General features: G+C 48.0%; 1 protein-coding gene across 4 annotated transcripts in view; it reads left to right on the forward strand.

Annotated features, from left to right (window-relative positions):
• The window catches only part of EDA (ectodysplasin A), a 505,964-nt gene extending 488,542 nt beyond the window's left edge, over positions 1 to 17,422 (forward strand). Inside the window, exons 3-8 of one of the 4 annotated variants that reach the window (XM_059158285.1) lie at positions 484 to 507; positions 8,034 to 8,213; positions 9,587 to 9,621; positions 10,543 to 10,594; positions 13,624 to 13,745; positions 15,562 to 17,422. In XM_059158285.1, coding sequence (XP_059014268.1) covers positions 484 to 507; positions 8,034 to 8,213; positions 9,587 to 9,621; positions 10,543 to 10,594; positions 13,624 to 13,745; positions 15,562 to 15,813 — 665 coding nt within the window. In that variant the 3' untranslated portion in view covers positions 15,814 to 17,422. Of the gene's footprint in view, positions 1 to 483; positions 508 to 8,033; positions 8,214 to 9,586; positions 9,622 to 10,542; positions 10,595 to 13,614; positions 13,746 to 15,561 lie in introns of all 4 variants that reach the window. The other 3 variants (XM_059158286.1, XM_059158283.1, XM_059158284.1) reach the window with 3 other exon arrangements.
• The last annotated feature ends 1,291 nt before the right edge of the window (positions 17,423 to 18,713 follow it).

Genomic DNA, 18,713 nt, shown 5'->3' on the forward strand with positions numbered 1-18,713 from the left:
TCCAAAGTCGTCTGCTGCTGCTGCTGCTGCTGCTGCTGCTGCTGTTTGTTCTATGAAAATGACCCTCTTTTCCATTTAGCTTCAATGCAGGAGACTTCATACCAGTTCTTCACCTGAATGCGTGACTCTTCAATCTCAGGACTCGCAGAATTAATGGAATGCCGTCCTAAGGTTGTTGAGTTCTGCGTTTATAGGCATTTCATCTCTACAAAGAAGTACCCATTCCCTCACTGCAAAGATGGAGACTGAAAGAGTTTTCTGTGGAAAAATCTTTCTTGTAACGTTCTTGTTACAATAGTCAAAAAACAGAAACAGACTGGAGAGGTCTGATAATTGGGAGATACCTTGCCAATGACCTGACCCTTGGTGTGGGGCTCCCTCAAAATCTGCAGTGTCTTTGGAGTTTCTCCTATGACTGTCTTGGAGAATAAACACTTTATGTTAATTTCCAGGGACTTAATTTTCCATTTTCTTTTTTAACAGGTCCAGTTAAAAACAAGAAAAAGGGTAAGTTAAGCTCCTGATTTTATAAAATTGTTCTCGTGTCTTTTCTAAAATTAGAAGGAAAAAAACCAAGGGAGTAATATTTTTATATATTCTTTCAATGTTGGTTGTCCACTGTTTTAGTCAATCACCTGTGACCTCCTTGAGTATGGTAGCTTCCATGAAACAAGAAGTAGAGATTGTTTTTCAGTGATGATTCATGAAATTGCTTCTCTAGCAGTATATGAAAGTTGTTTTTATTATTCTTTCTTGCTCCCTCTTTTATACAATTAAATTTACATCTCTTTCCTTCATTCTTCATTACTCTTTCCCCTTTCCTTTGTCCTTTCTTTACCTTCCTTTATGGAATCAATAATCACGTATAAATTAAGTCCTAAGACAGCTTGTGGGGATTAGGTATACCACCTCCCCGAAAGATGTCAGTATCCTGTTCTTGGCCTTAAAGCTATCCCTACCCTATGCCTTAGATAGTCAGAGAAAGTATTTCTCACTTTGGGGTTTCAATGTCATTTTCTCTGTGATGGGAAAAGGAAAGCTGGAGGAATACCCTGATCTTTTGGTCCTTTCAAAGAAGCTTCTGGTTGAGCAGATCCATTGTGCCACTGTTGGGTCAGTATGTTTCTAATATACTTGCAACAAGATTGACCCAAGAGCTTGTACAAGCACTTGCACACTTGAATAGGAGAACCCAAAAAAACAGAACAAGTTCCAAAAGACAGAATTATGCTATTTCCGTGTTCTGACCTGGAAAGAAAATAAAGTGAAATTAATGATTTTCACTAAAACACTTTAAGTAGGGGCACCTGGGTGTCTCAGTTGGTTAAGTGTCTGCCTCTGGCTCAGGTTATGATCCTGGGGTCCTGCTCAGTGGGGAGTCTGCTTCTCCCTCTGCCCCTCCCCTATGCTCCTGCTCTCTTACTCTCAAATAAGTAAATAAAATCCTTTAAAAAATAAAAAAATCAGGGCACCTGGGTGGCTCAGTCATTAAGCATCTGCCTTCAGCTCAGGTCTTGATCCCAGGGTCCTAAGATCGAGCCCCACATTGGGCTCCTTCTCAGCAGGGAGCCTGCTTTTCCCCTGTGTCTGCCATTCCCCCTGCTTGTGCTTACTCTCTCCCTCTCTCCCCTTTTCTCTCTCTCTCTCTCTCTCTCTCTCTCTCTCTTTCTGTCAAATAAATAAATAAATATATTTTTAAAATAAAAAGTGAAATGCTTTAAGTAAAATGATTCTGTTAAGATTTCTGGAGCTTTATAGAGTAGATTATCAGTCCCAGAGTAGACCAAAGAGACTGGCTTCAGCTGCAGCCTGCTCCTTCTCTGAGCACGAGGGTACTCTGGTGGCTCACAGTACCATAGCCTACATGGAAAACCTGTGCCCCTGTTGTAAAGAAGCTGAGGATTGGCCTGGCTTCCTGAGCACCTGATCCGAGCAAAGTTGGAAACAGCCGAGAGCTGGGGTCAATGAAGAAAGCCTTCTCCATTGGGCCTGGCCATTAACCAAGATATTACGGATTTACAAAAGTACATTTGATTTTTTCAGCATGTCGGTTTTTTCTAGTAGCTTATTTTTAGAGCAGTTTTAGGTTCACAACAAAATTGAGGGAAAAATACAGAGCATTCCCATATATTTCCTGCCCCACACAGGGACAGCCTCCCCCACCAGATTATGTACTACCAAGAGTAAGTACATTTGTTATAATTGAGTAGCCTCCATTGATATATCATCATCACTCAAAGTACATAGTTAACATTAGGCTTCATCTTGGTACTGTACATTCTAGGGGTTTTGACAAAATGTATAGTGACATAGATTCCCATAGAATACAGTATTTACAGAATAGTTTCACTTCCCTAAAAATCCTCTCTGCTTTGCCTTTTCATCATTGCCTCCCCCTAACCCTTGGCAACCACTGATCTTTCTCTTTTTTTTCTTTAAAGATTCTATTTATTTATTTATTTATTTGTCAGAGAGAGAGAGAGAGAGAGAGAGAGCGAGCGAGCACAAGCAGGGGGAGTGGCAGGCAGAGGGAGAAGCAGGATCCTCACAGAGCAAGGAGCCTGATGTGGGACTCAGTCCCAGGACCCAGGGATCTTAACCTGAGCAGAAGACAGATGCTTAACAGACTGAGCCACCCAGGCACCCCACCACTGACCTTTCTGTTGTCTTTTTAGTTTTGCCTTTTGAGATTGGCTTCTTTTACTTAGTAATATGCATTTAAGTTCCTCTATGTCTTTCCATGGCTCAATAGATCATTTCTTTTTCTTTTTTTATTTTTTTAAGTTTTTATTTTAATTCCAGTTAGTTAACATCCAGTGTTATATTAGTTTCAGGTGTACAATGTAGTGATTCAACAATTCCACACATCACCCAGTGCTCATCATCACAAGTGCCCTCCTTTATCCCCATCACCTATTTCACCCAGCCTCCACCCACCTCCCCTCTGCTAACCAACAGTTTGTTGATTATAGTTAAGAGTCTGTTTCTTGGTTTCTCTCTCTCTCTCTCTCTCTCTTCCCATTTGGTTATATGGTTGTGTTTTTGTTTTTGTTTTTCTTAAACTTCACATACGTGTGAAATCATATGGTATTTGTCTTTATCTGACTGACTGATTTCACTTAGCAGAATACTCTCTACCTCCATCCATGTCATTGCAATGGATGCATTTCTATGGCTGAGCAGTATTCCATTGCATATATATGCCAAATCTTATTTCTTGATTCATTAGCCAGTGGCCACATGGCCTATTTCCATAATTTGGGCCAGCGTAGATACTGCCGCTATAAACATCAGGGTGCATGTATTCCTTTGAATTAGCATTTTTGTATCCTTTGGTAAATATCTAGTAGTACAATTGCTGGATTGTAGGACAGTTCTAGTTTTCACTTTTTGAGGAAACCTCACACTGTTTTCCAGAATGGTTGCACCAGTTTGCATTCCACCAACAGTGCAAGAGGGTTCACTTTTCTCCACATCCTCACCAGCCAACACCTGTTATTTCTTGTGTTGTGATGTTAGCCATTCTGACAGGAGTGAGGTGATATCTCATTACGTTTTGATTTACATTTCCTAATGATAAGTGATGTTGAGCATCTTTTCATGAGTCTTTTGGCCATCTGTATGTCTTCTTTGGAAAACTATTCATGTCTTCTGCCCATTTTTTAATTGGACTATTTGTTTTGAGGGTATTGCCTTTGAAAAGTTCTTTGTAGATTTTTGGATACTAACCATTTATCAGATTTGTCATTTGCAAATATCTTCCCATTCTGTAGGTTGTCCTTTAGTTTTGTGATTGTTTCCTTTGCTTTGTGAAAGCAGAAGGATTTTTATTATGAAGTGTATTTTTTTGCTTGTTTCCCTTGCCTCAGGAGATATATGTATAGAGATGTCGCTATGGTCAATGTCAAAGAACTTACTGCCTATGTTCTCTTCCACGATTTTTATGGTTTCAGGTCTCAAATTTAAGTCTTTAATCCATTTTTCTCTATGGTGAAAGAAAGTCATCCAGTTTCATTCTTAGGCATGTCACTGTCCAGTTTTCCCAACACCATTTGTTGAAGAGATTTTTTTCTAACTGGACATTTTTTCCTGCTTTGTCAAAGATAATTGACCATATAATTGTAGGTTCATTTCTGGGTTTTCTACTATGTTCTGTTGATCTATGTGTCTGTTTTCATGCCAGTACCATCCTGTTTTGATTACTCTAACAAGCATATACTTTTTTTTCTTTCTTTCCTTTTTTTTAATTTTTTATTTTTTATAAACATATATTTTTATCCCCAGGGGTACAGGTCTGTGAATCACCAGGTTTACACACTTCACAGCACTCACCAAAGTACATACCCTCCCCAATGTCAAGCATATACTTTTTAACTTTTATCACATCCCCTTTAAAATGGAAATTGTAATAAACCTAGAAAGCTCACTTGGATTTGACAAGGACACCCTCTGCTCCTTAACAAGTCCAAGGGTGACTTCCCTTCTTAATAGGTAGACTTGGGAACACTCTCTAATTACAGCTACTAGATTTTTCTTTTCACTCATTCACTGGACCATGAATAAGCACCTTATATTTGTCAGGAATAGAGATACCAAGATAAAGAAAAATGGTGCCTGCCCTCAAAAATCTCCCAGTGTAGCTAGAATAGTGGAAGTACACACAAATAATTACAGTATGGTATCAAAAATGCTCTCATTGAAGCATGAACAGTGTGCTGTGGGAGCACAAAGAAAGAGCAAGTAGTTCTCCCTGGGGGAGTGAGGAGCAACATCGCAGGGGAAAAAAAAAAAGAAAGAAACGGCATTTAACCTGGGCTTTGATGGATGAGGGGAAATGGACATTCCAGCAAAGGGAAGAGCATACTCAGATCCCTCAGAAGCATGAAAGAACATGGCCTGTTTGGGGCAACAGCAAGTAGGCTAGCAATGTACCGAAGTGTAGGTCATGTGTGTGGTGGGGAATGGCAACCAGTTGTAGGTCATCCAATGAGTGAGCACTGAGAGAACATACTTGCTAGTGACAATAGAAGACAACTGCCTAGGCTAGAAGCCCTATAATTACAATTCTGAGAATCCAATGCCTCTGGCAGGGACTCGGATCACTGCCCAGCACTGCCACCTTGTATATGGGCCATTATTAGAAGGAGAATGCACATAGATCTTAAACATTTTCTTTGACTGAAAGTGATTTAGAAGCCATTTAATAAAGATTTCCTTGGACACAGTGAATAGGCACATGCCTGAAGAGGTAAATTGAGTTGTTCATTTAATTTCCATCTTTAATAGAATTTTCCCCTCCTACAACTAACTTGCTAATGTTCATTCCCTCTCCCTCCCTCGCCCTCCCCCTACCCTCACTTTCATTCACTTGTTTTTATTTGTTCTTTCAACAGTTTGGCCTTCACTAAAAGGTTAGTGAAGTTTAGCTTGGAAAAGAATGTGAACATTCTGTCATCGAAGACTGCACTGGAGAATTTTCTAAGTAGAGAAGTCTCTGGGCTTTTGTATCATGAAGTGTTCTGGTAACATCAGGAAATCCGGAGAAGGAATTCAATCCTCTAAAGTCAACCTCTTGTCCAGGGGTCATTTTGTACCTGTTCCTCTCTGGGCCAACTTTCTGTAAGGATGCAAGTATGAGAAGTACACTTGCCTAAACCTAGTTACAGAGGAGCAAAGAGGACCAGCTGCAGAACAGGAACTTTTTCCCAAATGTCCTCTAACATTTTCATAAGTGAAAATCCTGTTTTCACTGCAACCATTATTCTTTTTGACTAGAGAAGTTTCTGGCTGTAATTATTCCAAAATTATATTAGCAATCACAGGAGAGTCACAGTCTTGACACTGAAGTTTGTCCTACCCACAGAACACCCTCCAGCTTCAAAGTCAGTTAGGCCTGGAAATTCTGGGACATAGAACAGTCTAATATGCACTTTTCTCTGTGTCTGTGCCAGTAGACACAGAGGAAGAAGAGGAAGAATAGAGAATAAGGAGGAAGAAGCAGACCTTACAGTCAGGCTAGGGAAGTTTCCTGACTGCCAAGAGTAAGTCAGTCTTCCTTACGGTACCTCAACCTTGGGAGGAAACTTAGAGTAATCATCAAGGCCAAACTCCTCGTTTTACCAGTGAGAAACTAAGGCTCAGGGAGAGAAAGGAATTTGCCCAAAGTGCATCTGTGGCAGGGCTGGGGCTTCGAGCCTTATCTCCTGACTACAGATTTTGTGTTCCTTCCACTGCACTAGCTGGAATTGAAACTTGGGTGCTGAATAAGCCTGACTTGGAAGCTGCCCAAATCTGAAGGGAGATGGCTTTCCTGTTCAGCATCTTGAAATTGGCTAATCTAGAAACCGGGCAGATCCAGTCTTTTGCGGCTGCTACCTGCAGGGAAAATAAGAAAGCTCCCTCCTGCCTCTAGGGCTCTAAGGCTACAGGGAGTCTCCCCAGGGCAGGAGCCCCACCGTGACCCCGTTGTTTCATACCAAATGCAGAAGTCATTAAACATGGACAACTGGCCTCTTGAATTTCTGAAACACAAGGCATTATTTTTAAAGGGGGGCCTGATAAATCAGGACAGGATTCTCCTAAGAGCCTGGGGAGCAAGGAGTCAGAGTTGTTAAGGAGGTGTTTCGGTGAGACTTAAGAGGGTTACATTTAGAACTCAGACAGTACCACAGGTGGAAATACTGTCGCGGAGTCTGGTCAAAGCCTTCTGTTCCTGGGATTTCCACAAATTGTGAAAAAAGTAGTGAAAGGTAAAAGACACCCCCCTCGGGGTCACCAGTCGTGCATGAATTAGGCTGCACAGAGCAGAGGAAGTAAACAGGAGCTGTGGGTTTTGGTACAAGACCACAGTTATGACTCAGTCAAATACCTACATCCTGGTGGGGATGTTGGAAGGACTGGAATATGGAATAGAAGGGCCGGGATCCTTCTGAAAGGATAGCGAGGAGGGAAAGGGAAAGGAGCTGGTGGGCTTAATTAATAATATGTTGGAGAATCGGGCCTCAGAGGAAAGATGCTGGAAAGCCAGATTATTTAGCCTATTTAAAATAGAGGTTGACAGGTGACTTAAGTAAGCATATGAGGGTTATTATGTGTTTGATGGTAACTATTCTCTAGCTACACAAAGAATAAATTAAAAGCTCAAATTGCCACAGGAGGGATTTCAGCTAAATATACAGAAGAACTTCCTAACAGTGAGGGGGTGATAACCACCAGAACATGTTACCAGGGGAGTTTACAGAATTGCCTTTCCCAGAGATCTTTAAAAATAGGGTTTAGAGAGGTCAGCTGAAAAAGCAAAACTGCCAGCTGCTTCCTCGGCTTTTTCTACTCTTTTTTCTACTGTTTCCCCTTCTTTCCTTCCATCTTTCTATCCGCCCCCTCCCCCACCCCCTACCTCTCATCTCCCAAATTCCTTCCTGATCCTCATTCGCAGCTGCCACCACCTCTATACCAACCCCTAGTTCCTGTATATCCCAACTTCTGTAGGAAACCTTCCTGGTGTTGATATTATTCCCAAGGTCAGGCTGTCCTCCTAGCTCCCTCTTCTCATCACATCAAGTCCTCCAAACCGGGCAGCAGACATGAAAGCCCACTCTTCAATGGTAGCCCAATTCTCCATTCAAAAAGGTGACCTGGTCACTTGGTAATTCTAATCTTTTGGACTCATCTGAAAGGTAACCTCCTTTATGAAACCTTCTCTGACCTCTTAAGCATTTGTCCCTACTACTAATATGGTACTTGGACTCCCCTGTGACTGTGTCTGTTTCCCGAGTAGACTGAGCTCCTTCAGGGTCATTTATTTCTGTATCTTCAAACCAGCTCTGTAAATAATTATTCATGAAAGGGGATAGGGTGTGTGTGTGTGTGTGTGTGTGTGTGTGTGTGTGTGTTGTATAATAAAGTGTTCACCTTTTTAGCAGCAGGAATTCCCAAAGGGCTGACTTTGTGTCCTTGGAAGTGTGTAGAAGTCCTGACAGTATATTTGTTTTGAGTCAATAACTACAAATGTAATACTGAATCTTGTCTTTTAGGAAAGAAGGCAGGACCTCCTGGGCCCAATGGCCCTCCTGGACCTCCAGGACCCCCAGGACCCCAGGGACCCCCAGGGATTCCAGGAATTCCTGGAATTCCAGGAACAACTGTGATGGGACCACCTGGCCCTCCAGGTCCCCCTGGTCCTCAGGGACCCCCTGGCCTACAGGGACCTTCTGGTGAGTTCCTCTGCCTCTCCAACCTTCCCCTAGGCTCCTTGCAAGTACTTGAAAAGAGCAGGTGTGGACTATCCTAAGGGCACCTTCCAACGGTGGTGATGGCTTTGGTGAACAAGAAGAACAGGTCTCCTATCTCAGTGGAGAGCTAGGACTTGAACAAGCCAATAGGCCCTGACCTTCTCTAACTCTGCCTGCTCTTGACCTTTCTATTACAAGCCCTCCCTGACTCTAGGCCTCCCTGTAGTGAGCCAGGAAACTCCCATAAGCCAGAACCAGAGGCCCCAAGGCCCCACTAGATTTCCAGTGGGGGATGGATTTGGTCTGCTCTGATTTCCAGCATGTAGCACCAAATGTTTATGTCTGATTGAAAACAGGCTATGGAGAGGAATGTTGGGGACTGGAAGAAATGACCAGCCCTAGAACAGTCTCATCCCATGAACTCTGAAGGGCCTTTCTCGTAGCGGTAGACAGTCACTGGTGACCAGGGAGTTAGAAACTTACAGGTCACCGGGGCTGGGGAAGAAACAAACACTGTCTCTAAGACTGAGGAGCCAAGTGCCTGTTCAAATAGCATCAAATCTCTTTGTGTCATTCCTCTTGGGTCCAGAAGGGCATCTGGAAGGTAGAGATGCCAATCCAAACCCACCTAATTGGAATTGACAGGAGTCATACTGCCAGGGCTTGGGTCAGTTGTTATTTCCTCCTGCTGCTCCCCTCTTGTTTCTTGGCCCATTAAGGAAATGGACTTTTTACACAGCTGATCTCTCTGGGTCCGAAAATTCTGTAGCAGGACTCAGATTCTTTGACTCAGAGTTCAAATGGGGTTAATCAGCATTACCATGACCATAAGAGATGGAGTTAGAGGTTTTTGGTTTGTTTCTTTTGTTTTTTGTATCCCAGTCTTTCTACAGATACTGAGCACCTTCTGTGTGCAAGAGATATATTGATAAGTGGGCCCCATTCTCACAGAGTTTAGGTCCCAGGGGAGGAGAGAGGCGATTAAGGAAGCAAGATATTTACAACGGCAATGCTTTCTATGAGGACCCTGAAAGAAAGGGAGCAAAAGACTAAAGACGCAAAGGGCACCGTCTCGGGGTCACGGGGTCACTTGGTGGCAGGAATGCACTGTCCTCTGTCTCTACCAGTGCTCAGTGAGGCTTGCCTTGGAGCCAGCGTTAGCCAGAGTCCACTTTCCCTGCTGGACGCTGGGCCCACTGAGGAGGCAGGTCAGGGAGGAGGAAGAGAATAGAGCAGTATCCTCTCCCATCCCAGGGCCTGGCTGCCCAGAGCAAGGTTCACTGCCACTCACTGCCTAGCTGAGGAGAGAGAAAGGGAAGGAGCATGCCCTCTGATTGTCCTGTCCTATTTTGCAGGTGCTGCTGATAAAGCTGGACCTCGAGAAAACCAGGTTGGCTGGGAATTGCTTTCTTCCTGGGGAGGAGGGAAGGCCATAAGGCTAGAACCACATTCCAGTGGCTCCCTGTTAAGTTTGTGAAGATGCCCTGGGCGGGGCATCCCAAAGTTGTTCACTCACAGCCCCCTCGGGTCCCAAGGAATAGAAAAGCTTTGCCCCAGGGCCTGCCTTTAACTCAGCCTTTCCATGGCCATTTCTCCCCACCTCCCCACACAGAAGACAGAAGGTCACCATATCCAAGCGCAGTCATACCCTGAAATGAGCTGCCAGTCAGGCCTATCCACCCAAGCCTCCAACCTCCCACCCACACCAGACACCTTGTGGCACTCAGACCGCTGGGGATCAGGAGCTTGAAAATCAGCCAACCAGCTCCAGGCCAAACATAGCCTAGGCTTCTGCCTTAAAGGCCTGAAGGGCTCCTCCCTTGTCTTTGAGCTTCCTAATCTGTCTGTATTGGCAAGTTGTGCTGCGTTGCCTTGGCTCATCTCAGCCCCCTTCACTCACCACAGCTGTTTGGCCACAATTATAAATCTACATGGCGGCACAGTGCTTGATAGCTTGCAGGGAATTGTAGATCTGTCACCTCATTTGATCTTCAGACATCCCTGTAAGAGAGGCCAGACAGAGATTTTTAAATTCCCATTTCACAGTTAGGGAAATGAGACTTGGAGTGGGGGTGAGAGGATTACATTCCGCTGAGGTCACTTAGCCAGGAAGGGGCGGAGCTGCAAATCACATGACCCACCAGCAGAGATGTGCTCCCTGGCCTCCCAGGACGGGAGAAAGGGATCCGAATTGGGAAATGAAAGGATACTGGAAGTCAGAGGTGGGAACACGTTGACTGGTGGCTAAGCAGGTGGCTAAGCAGGCAGCCATTTCTCTCAGTGACGACTCTCTCTGTCCTTATCCTCCCAGCCAGCTGTGGTGCATCTACAGGGCCAAGGGTCAGCAATTCAAGTCAAGAATGGTAAGAGTCAAAGTCGTCTCTCTCCCTAAGAGGAGCTTCTCCTGTCTTCCTTATTCGCAGCCTTCAAAGAATCACCAGCCTAGCTCCTCCGTGGGCCCCTAGAAGTAACCTGGGCCGTTGGCGGGGTGGGGTGCGCATTCGCTACTCCGTCTGCCCTCTGCTGGCTATCCTGGGTAATTGCTCGCACCTAGACTGGTGCGACCTAGACTGGCACAAATTGCATTTAGAATCTCTGATGAGAAAGCAGAAAGGGACTTGAGACATCATGGAGGCGGGGAATTCTTGGCAGATGAAGGTGGTATCAGAGTCACCAAGGGGACATGTGCAGTTTGATCAACATCTTCACAATACATGCTAGAGAAGATAAAACCACAGAAAAGTAAATTGTTGTCTGATGAGTCTCCGCAGAAAACAGGTGGAGGGAGCATTTCCCGGGGTTGGGGGAGGGAGGAAGCATGCCAGACTCTCCTGGGAGTATGAGATGCTAGTATCTGTAAGAAGGGGAAACAGGTTTAAGGGGCTTAAGAAAACTGACTTAATGTAATCCCTGCATTTAAAAGATGGGGAACCAGAGTCCCAGTGAGAATGGATAATCCCTTAAGAAATCATACTGCTGGGGCGCCTGGGTGGCTCAGTGGGTTGAAGCCTCTGCCAGGGTCCTGGGATCGAGCCCCACATCGGGCTTTCTGCTCAGCGGGGAGCCTGCTTCCCTGCCTCTCTGCCTGCCTCTCTGCCTACTTGTGATCTGTCTGTCAAGTAAATAAATAAAATCTTTTAAAAATTTTATTTTTAAAAAATCATACTGCCTTATATTTGGATGGTCCTTTGGAGTTTTCAGCATGCATTCTTTTGTCTTTCTTTTTTAAAGATTATATTTATTTGAGAGAGAGAGAGATAGCACGGAAACAGGAAGGAGGGACCGAGGAAGAGGGAGAAGCAGGCTCCCTGCTGAGCAGGTAGCCTGATCCCAGGACCCTGGAATCATGACCCTAACCAAAGGCAGCCACTTAACTGACTGAGCCACCCAGGCGCCCCTTGTCTTTCATTTCCTGTGCTCCTCACAGCAACCCTGTGCTGCAGGTATTAGTTCCTTTTTGCAGAGACAGAAACTGAAGCTCGGAGAAGTTAATTCCTTGGCCCAAGAGTTCAGTTAAGTGTAGGGGCTGGATTCAAAACTATGTCTGTCTGAGTCTTTCCATGGTGCTGGGCTCCTTCAGTGATGTGCGTACACTCCACTGAATGATTAGGTTCATTTTCTCCCCCAAAGAGACATGAACATTCATTAAAGAACAGCACTTCAAAATAATGTCCAGTCCCCAGGGTGCACGTAGCCTAAAATGCCTGACCTCCCGTCCCACCGCCCCAGGACCCTTAGGAAGCAGCAAGCCAGCCAGGATGCCAGATGCTTAAGGAGCCTGGAAAGGAAGGGAGGGGCTCTAAGTGCAGAAACAGTGAATGAAGTTTAGGAAACCTGCTGCATGGGGACAGCTCCTAAGAGTCCAGTCTGCCCTGAACCGACTGTGCTGAGCTGCCCTAATGATCATGCTTAGCCACATCCTGGACTGCCACCTGGATGCCTGAAATTTAATCACCTCCAAAGTAGAAGGAGGAACAGAGCAGTAGCAAAAACCAAAGAGTCCTGCTGGGACCAAGTGCCTTGGGCCCTGGGGCCCTGGATGGGCCATAATCACCATCTGTCCAGGGAGGAGTGAGACAGGCAGGAAACAGATTCGTCTGGGTGGACGGGTGGCCTCCATGCTCAGTCTATGCCCGAAGCTATGGATTTTGCTCCCACTACCATGCAACAAGACCAGCTCCAACCCTCTGGGCCAATCCCTAATCATAGTTTATGCTGATCTTAAGTTGCAGCGAAAGCAGAAGGGAGGGAGGAGGGGTGGAAGTACACCAAGCAGAGCAGTCACCTGGAGGGGCTGCACCAGGGCATCTCTTCCTAACTCCTGTCCCACCCACTGTCACCTCAAGGAAAGATGACCACCTATTCCAAAAGGCCCGTTTCCTCACACCTCTGAGAGGCAGGCCTCCTGAGACTAGCGAAAGATGAACATTCACAACATAATTCCTTGGGTGAAGAAGGGAAGGTTTTGAGAGGGAACAGTCCCCTGAGCTTAGACTCTCTCCTCCAGTGGTGGAAGGAGGGAACATCCCTCCTTCTGCAGGATTGAAAGGGAAGCTTTTCCTTCACCTTCCCATACTGGCTCTCATTGTCCAGCAAAGGCGGTAGGATAACCCCTCTTCCCTCAATGGGATTGGGCTGGCAGATGCTTTACCAGGGATAACTCAGCTCCCAGATACCCTTGCTGGCTCTAGTGCTGCTGGCTGGTCTATCCTCACTCTCATAAAGTTTCCCCTCTCATATGGGGCCTTAGGACGGGTGGCCACTCATTCCAGCTGTCATGAAGTCTGACTCACCCGCGATCACTAAGGTTCTCCAGGTAGACAGTTCCTTGGGCTGAGTGGTTTCCTGCATGGGGCAGGGAAGCCTTCCAGAAGGGAGCGGGCACGAAGGAACTGTAAAAAGGAATCTTTAAAGGAGAAAGAAAAAACCCATGAACCTGAGAGCCAGAGGAGGGATTCAGGGGCTAGGGCTGGAGAAATAGAATGGAATAATAAGACCTAGCCTGCCACTCAGTGTCTGAATGTTGCCTGCACAGGCCCCAGAACAACAAAGAAAATAGGGCAGCATGCCCACTGTCTTCTTGCCTTCACCCCTAATTCCAGCTGCAAGGTGTTGGTTAAAGACCCTTCTAGATGGAGGGGTCAGGAAAGGAGGGAGGGAGGCAGACAAAGCCCCCCAGAGGCCTGAGGCAGGCCTGGCAGCTGCTGGACAAACAGAATGCTTCCACACGCTCTTCTGAAAGCAAACAGCTTGGCCTCTGGGGTTGTCCACCTTGCGCTGGGATCTGGGTGGGGGTGGGGAGGGGTGCTGCTCCCTGTCTCTTGTTTCTGTTGCCCGGATTCTTCGGACATGTACTGAGTGACTGCCCTTCTCTCATACTGAGATCTTTCAGGTGGAGTGCTCAATGACTGGTCTCGCATCACCATGAACCCCAAGGTGTTTAAGCTACATCCCCGCAGCGGGGAGCTGGAGGTACTGGTGGACGGCACCTACTTCATCTATAGTCAGGTAGAAGTGAGTACGGTCTCAGGCCTAACTCTTCTTATATCCAGAATGCAGATCCGGTGCAGGCCACATAGGGGCACTGTGGAGCCAGCCAAGACCTGCTAACTTCCCCCTCTCTAGGGAGACTGGGGTGGGGGCGCTACCCTGGGAGGCAGTTGAAAAGGGGAAAGAGAGAAGGGCCCGTTTTGGTTGGGGTCCCCCCCCCCAGCCGGTTATCCTTGAAAAACTGCAAACGGGCCCCTCCCACACCCCCACCATCTGATCCCCTCCTGCTGGGCCCCAGGCCCTCGTTGCCCCATTCTACTGCCAAACTCCATCTCTGGGTCAGTATATATCCTCTGAGCATACCCCCTTCCCCCGCCGACACCGCTAGCTCCACATTAAATAGTGCTCCTGCAGGCTTTCTCTCCACCTCAAAGCCATTTATTTGGGATGGTATTTCCTTCCTCTTTCTCCCTCTCCTGTCCACCTTTCTGTGTCTCTGTCCATTCCATCCAACATCCTGCCACCATTCTCCCAGCCCTTGGGGTTCTTTCCTTGCCCTCCCCTGCTCCGCACTGGATCTGCTCCCCAGGTGTGCCCAGCCACTCCCGCCCCTGTTGTTTGCCTCAGAACTAGAGGTTAGCTGAGCCCTGATGCTGGGGCTTCTGTGGGGTGGGCAGCGAGTAGGCAGATGGACAGAAGGACTACAGAGCCAACAGAAGGGTGTCTCGGTAGAGTGGCCAGAGAAGATGGGTTAACAAGCATTCGATCAGCCCATCCTGGCATAGAAATACTGCACCTGTATACACTGCTCCCTCCTGAAGAGGCTATGGAGGGAACAAACTTTCATAAAATGATTGAGGATGACCGATAGCCCCCTTGAGGGGGGGGTCAATCCCCAGGGAGCACACGGGTATAATCCTATAGGCATAGGCCATTTCTTCTAAGCTCCTTTGTGGGGGGGGGGGGGGGCGGGGGAATCAACGCTTGGGGTGGGGTTATTTTCCAGGCCCGGAATAGATCGGGAGAGGCCTCAGGCCTTGAATGCCATGAAAACTGGGAAAATCCCCCCTTGAAAGCAGGCCAGTGAATGTGGGTTGGCACTTCCCTATGGCCACAAAGTAAAATCAGGGGCCTAGGTTTTGTCCTTCCAAACTCCTTAGCTCATTTATGGTGGATAGCACTCCATCTCTCCAGATATGTTTCCTTGATCATCAGGGGGCCAAGGGGCACCATAAAAATCCAGGAGAGAAATTCAGCCACAGGGGAGAGTGAGCTGCAAGCTCGAGGCCCTAAAGAGCCAAAAAAACGACAAGATGTTACCATGCCCGAGGCCCTAAAGAGCCAAAAAAATGACAAGATGTTACCGTGCCCTCTCTCAGGAATCAGCAACTTCCAAGGTCAGCCGCAAATAGTCCTTAGGGCACGGCATGGGAAGTCAATTTGTATCCATTTGTCCATAGCACTGATTGACCCCCTACTGTGTGCAGAGCCCTGTTGCCTCTTGCTGGGGCTGAGCAGGGTGGAGGGCAGGGGAGGGGCTGGGGGAGCTACCTGAGTGAGAAAGGCCTGGATCCTACCCTTGACAGAGCTGACAGCTGGCGAGTTTTTGCAAAGAGATTTGCAGCTACCCAAGCCCCATGGAGTGCGGAGGGAGTGGAGTGTATCATCCCATCATCTTGCCTTTCTTGTTGACCAGCGAACATGCCCTCAGGTGGCACTGCCCCCTTCACGAGGTGTATGGGCCAGCTCCTCCGAGAAGGTCCCGTGGGTCCTGGGCAGGGAAGGGCCCCACCCTCTCCTTTGTCTCTCCCCCAATCCCTTCTCCTTGCCTCTCACCCAGGTCTATTACATCAACTTCACTGACTTCGCCAGCTACGAGGTGGTGGTGGATGAGAAGCCCTTCCTGCAATGTACCCGCAGCATTGAGACAGGCAAGACCAACTACAACACTTGTTACACCGCAGGAGTCTGCCTCCTCAAGGCCAGGCAGAAGATTGCCGTGAAGATGGTACATGCCGACATCTCCATCAATATGAGCAAGCACACCACCTTCTTTGGGGCCATCAGGCTGGGTGAGGCCCCTGCATCCTAGATTCCCCCCATTTTCTGCCCATGCTCCCGCCCCTGCCCCAGAGCTGGGAGCTGGGACTCCCAGAACCTCTCAGTGCTGCTGTGGAATGAGGTGTGATGGGTATCGCAGCCACAGAAATCGATAATCCAGGGCTATTTATTCCCCAGCGACTCCAGGATGATGAGGAGGCCCGCTTGACTTTCCAGAATGACCTTGAGTTCACAGGAGGGTTGATGGAGCCCCAGGGTTTGTAGGAAGCAGGACCTTCTTCCTTGGCTCCGTGTCAGCTGGCTTATGGCTCGACTCTTCGACCTCAAGGTTGCTTTTGTCAGAGTGATTGTTTCTTGCACTAAGGTGGGGAGTCCAGGGCAGCAGGCAAGAGAAAGCAAAAGTGGACTCCAGACTGTGGGGGCAAGCCTCTGACCCTAAAGGGGCTGCTGTTCCTCTCTTGGGTAGGGCTGGCGGCAAGGGTGGCGCGGGAGGGGAGCAGTAAAGCCTAAGCAGATGGATGGGGAGGGGAAAGGCAAGCACTGGTGGCAGAGACCCAGGGAGAAACCTGCCAAACCTCAGGGTCCAGAGGAACAGGGCAGGGGGTCTCTTCCCACCCTTCCCACTCAGGCTGTGAGCCAGCTCACAGCAACTTGCTGGGCTTTGGGGGCAGGAGGTTGGCAGGGAATAGCCATACACCCCCTGCTGGGAGCCTGCTCAAGAACCTGAAGGCAGACTTGGGGCCCCTTGTCTTCCACTTTGTTTACAACCATGTTCCACACTCAGAAAAATCTCTGGGTTCCTTTCCAATTGCCCCCTTTCCCAGCCGGACCAGAACTCCTGTCTTCTTTCTCCACAGAGCCTACCTCTGTCTAAGACAGGTGCCTCCCCTGGGACCTGTGCTTATGTGAGTCTGGGACACTCTTCCCATGACCTGGGTGCAAAGAGTCTTTGCCGTTTATTAAGCGACACAAATATTCATCTAGTCGAGTTGTGTCTGGGGCAAAGGGTTGGACTGGGTGACCTCCGGGAATCCCTTCAAATTCAAATACTTAGGCAGCTTCCAGGATAGCCTACAAAAATTCCCAAACCCCAGCCTACCCCCTAGGCATCAGCAAGGCAGAAATTTTCTGCCTGACCCCAAAAGGGCAAGAAGTGGGTTTTTTTCTTCTCAAGGTTGCTGTGGCCTAAGTGGCCATGAGCCAAGGTGCTATCCAAAAGGACAGCCACCAATGCCCTGCAGACCCACCTTTCCTCACTCTGGCTTCAGAAAGCCATAGCAGAATCACCAGAGATTCCAGGGCCGTTCACCTGAATCCAGGCTCAAGAAAAGCCAGCATCTAGGCATCAGGCAAGGCTCTGCCCCGTAGCCAGGTCCAAAGATCCCTTACCCACCCACCCACCCACCCCCCGACCCCAAGTTCCCCACTGGATCACATAGTAGGACCATTCAAGGGCCTGATCTCTCACTGCCAGGGGCCAGCCTGGTTTTTGGATGCTGGGTCTAGCCCAAAACTAGGGAGGGCCAACATTGTACAGTCCGCTACTTTTGCTCCTGAAACAAATTTCCTTTGGAGGAGAAGAGAGAAGCGGAGAGGAGAGGAGAAGGAAGGGGAAAGGAGGGGAGGGGAGAGGAGAGGAGAGGAAAGGAAGGGAGGGGAGAGGAGGGGAGGGGAGAGGAGGGGAGGGGAGAAGGGACTTATTCTTCAGGCAGCTGAAATCCACCAAGAACTGGTACTCATTTCTCCACTGTACCTTCCCTTTCCAAAGAGCCATAATGCTCGCCCCATGGCAGGTCCAGACCAGAGTGGCAGGCTATGCCACCATTGTCTGGTTGCTAATGACAGCCTTGCAACTCCAAGTGGGGTGAACTTGAGGCATGCATCTGGCCCAGGCTCCTGGAAAGTACCTTAGACTGCCCTGAGATGTAGCAAGAACTGAAGGGAACCTCTCCTTAAAGTCTGGAAAGTACTTTCTCATTATCTCCTTTGAGGATACTATGAATCCCATTGTGTAGAAAGGGCCCGGAGAGGTGAAGTGCTTTTCCAGGATCCCCACCAGTTTAGGCCACGGCCCGGGGCTTCGGCCAGATCCGCCTCCAAAGCTATTCCATTATGCAGCATTGTGTTGAACTTGCAGTCTAGAGAGAACGAACAAAAATGGGAATAAGGACCCCAGATCCTTTAGCATCCCAGAGAGAAACCCAGAGGTGCTTGTTTTCGTTCCTTGATGGTAATTCCTTGATGTTCTTTTGGTTCCCGGGGACTTTGTGGCAAAAAGAGTAGGACATTTCTTTGGGAAACTGCCATCAGCCTTAGGGCTCTTGTGGTCAGAATTGTCTCGGCACCATGTCGAAGCAGCAGGCCTCCAGTACCCCCAGAACTATACCCCTCATGCTCTTCCACCCACCCATTGGGTACTGGAGCCCCTGCCATGTGCAAGGGCCTCCACTGGTTACTGTACAGACAGGTCACGGGAGCCGGTCCACTTCCCACAGCTACTCAGTGGCTCCTTGGTTCTTCCTAACATCCCACGGAGGGCTTTGTTCTACCAGGATGTCTCCTGATGAAGGAAAGGCCCCAGAGAGAGGCCTGGCTCTAAAGGCAGATGTGTGTGAGGAGAGGGGAGGAGGAGGCTTCCAAACTGTACCCCTGAAGGACATTCTGACTCCCATCCGGAGGTCCAGATAAGGAGGGGATTATAGGGGCGATAGGCTTTCTCATGGGACCCTGTCTTCATTGTGAACCCTCCAAAGGAACTAGAGGGAAGGAGGCGAGGACAGAAGCAATAGACAGCTGGGGACCCTGTTGCAGTGAGCTCATCAGCAATGTGGTGAAACAACTTACTAGCAAGAGGATGTGGGAATAGATTTACGGTCTGAAATGGCGCTGACGTGAGTTCATCAGAGGGCCGGGGCTAGCACGGGGAATGGG

This window comes from Mustela lutreola, chromosome X, assembly GCF_030435805.1.
Source record: "Mustela lutreola isolate mMusLut2 chromosome X, mMusLut2.pri, whole genome shotgun sequence".
In the NCBI taxonomy this organism is placed as follows: Eukaryota; Metazoa; Chordata; class Mammalia; order Carnivora; family Mustelidae; genus Mustela; species Mustela lutreola.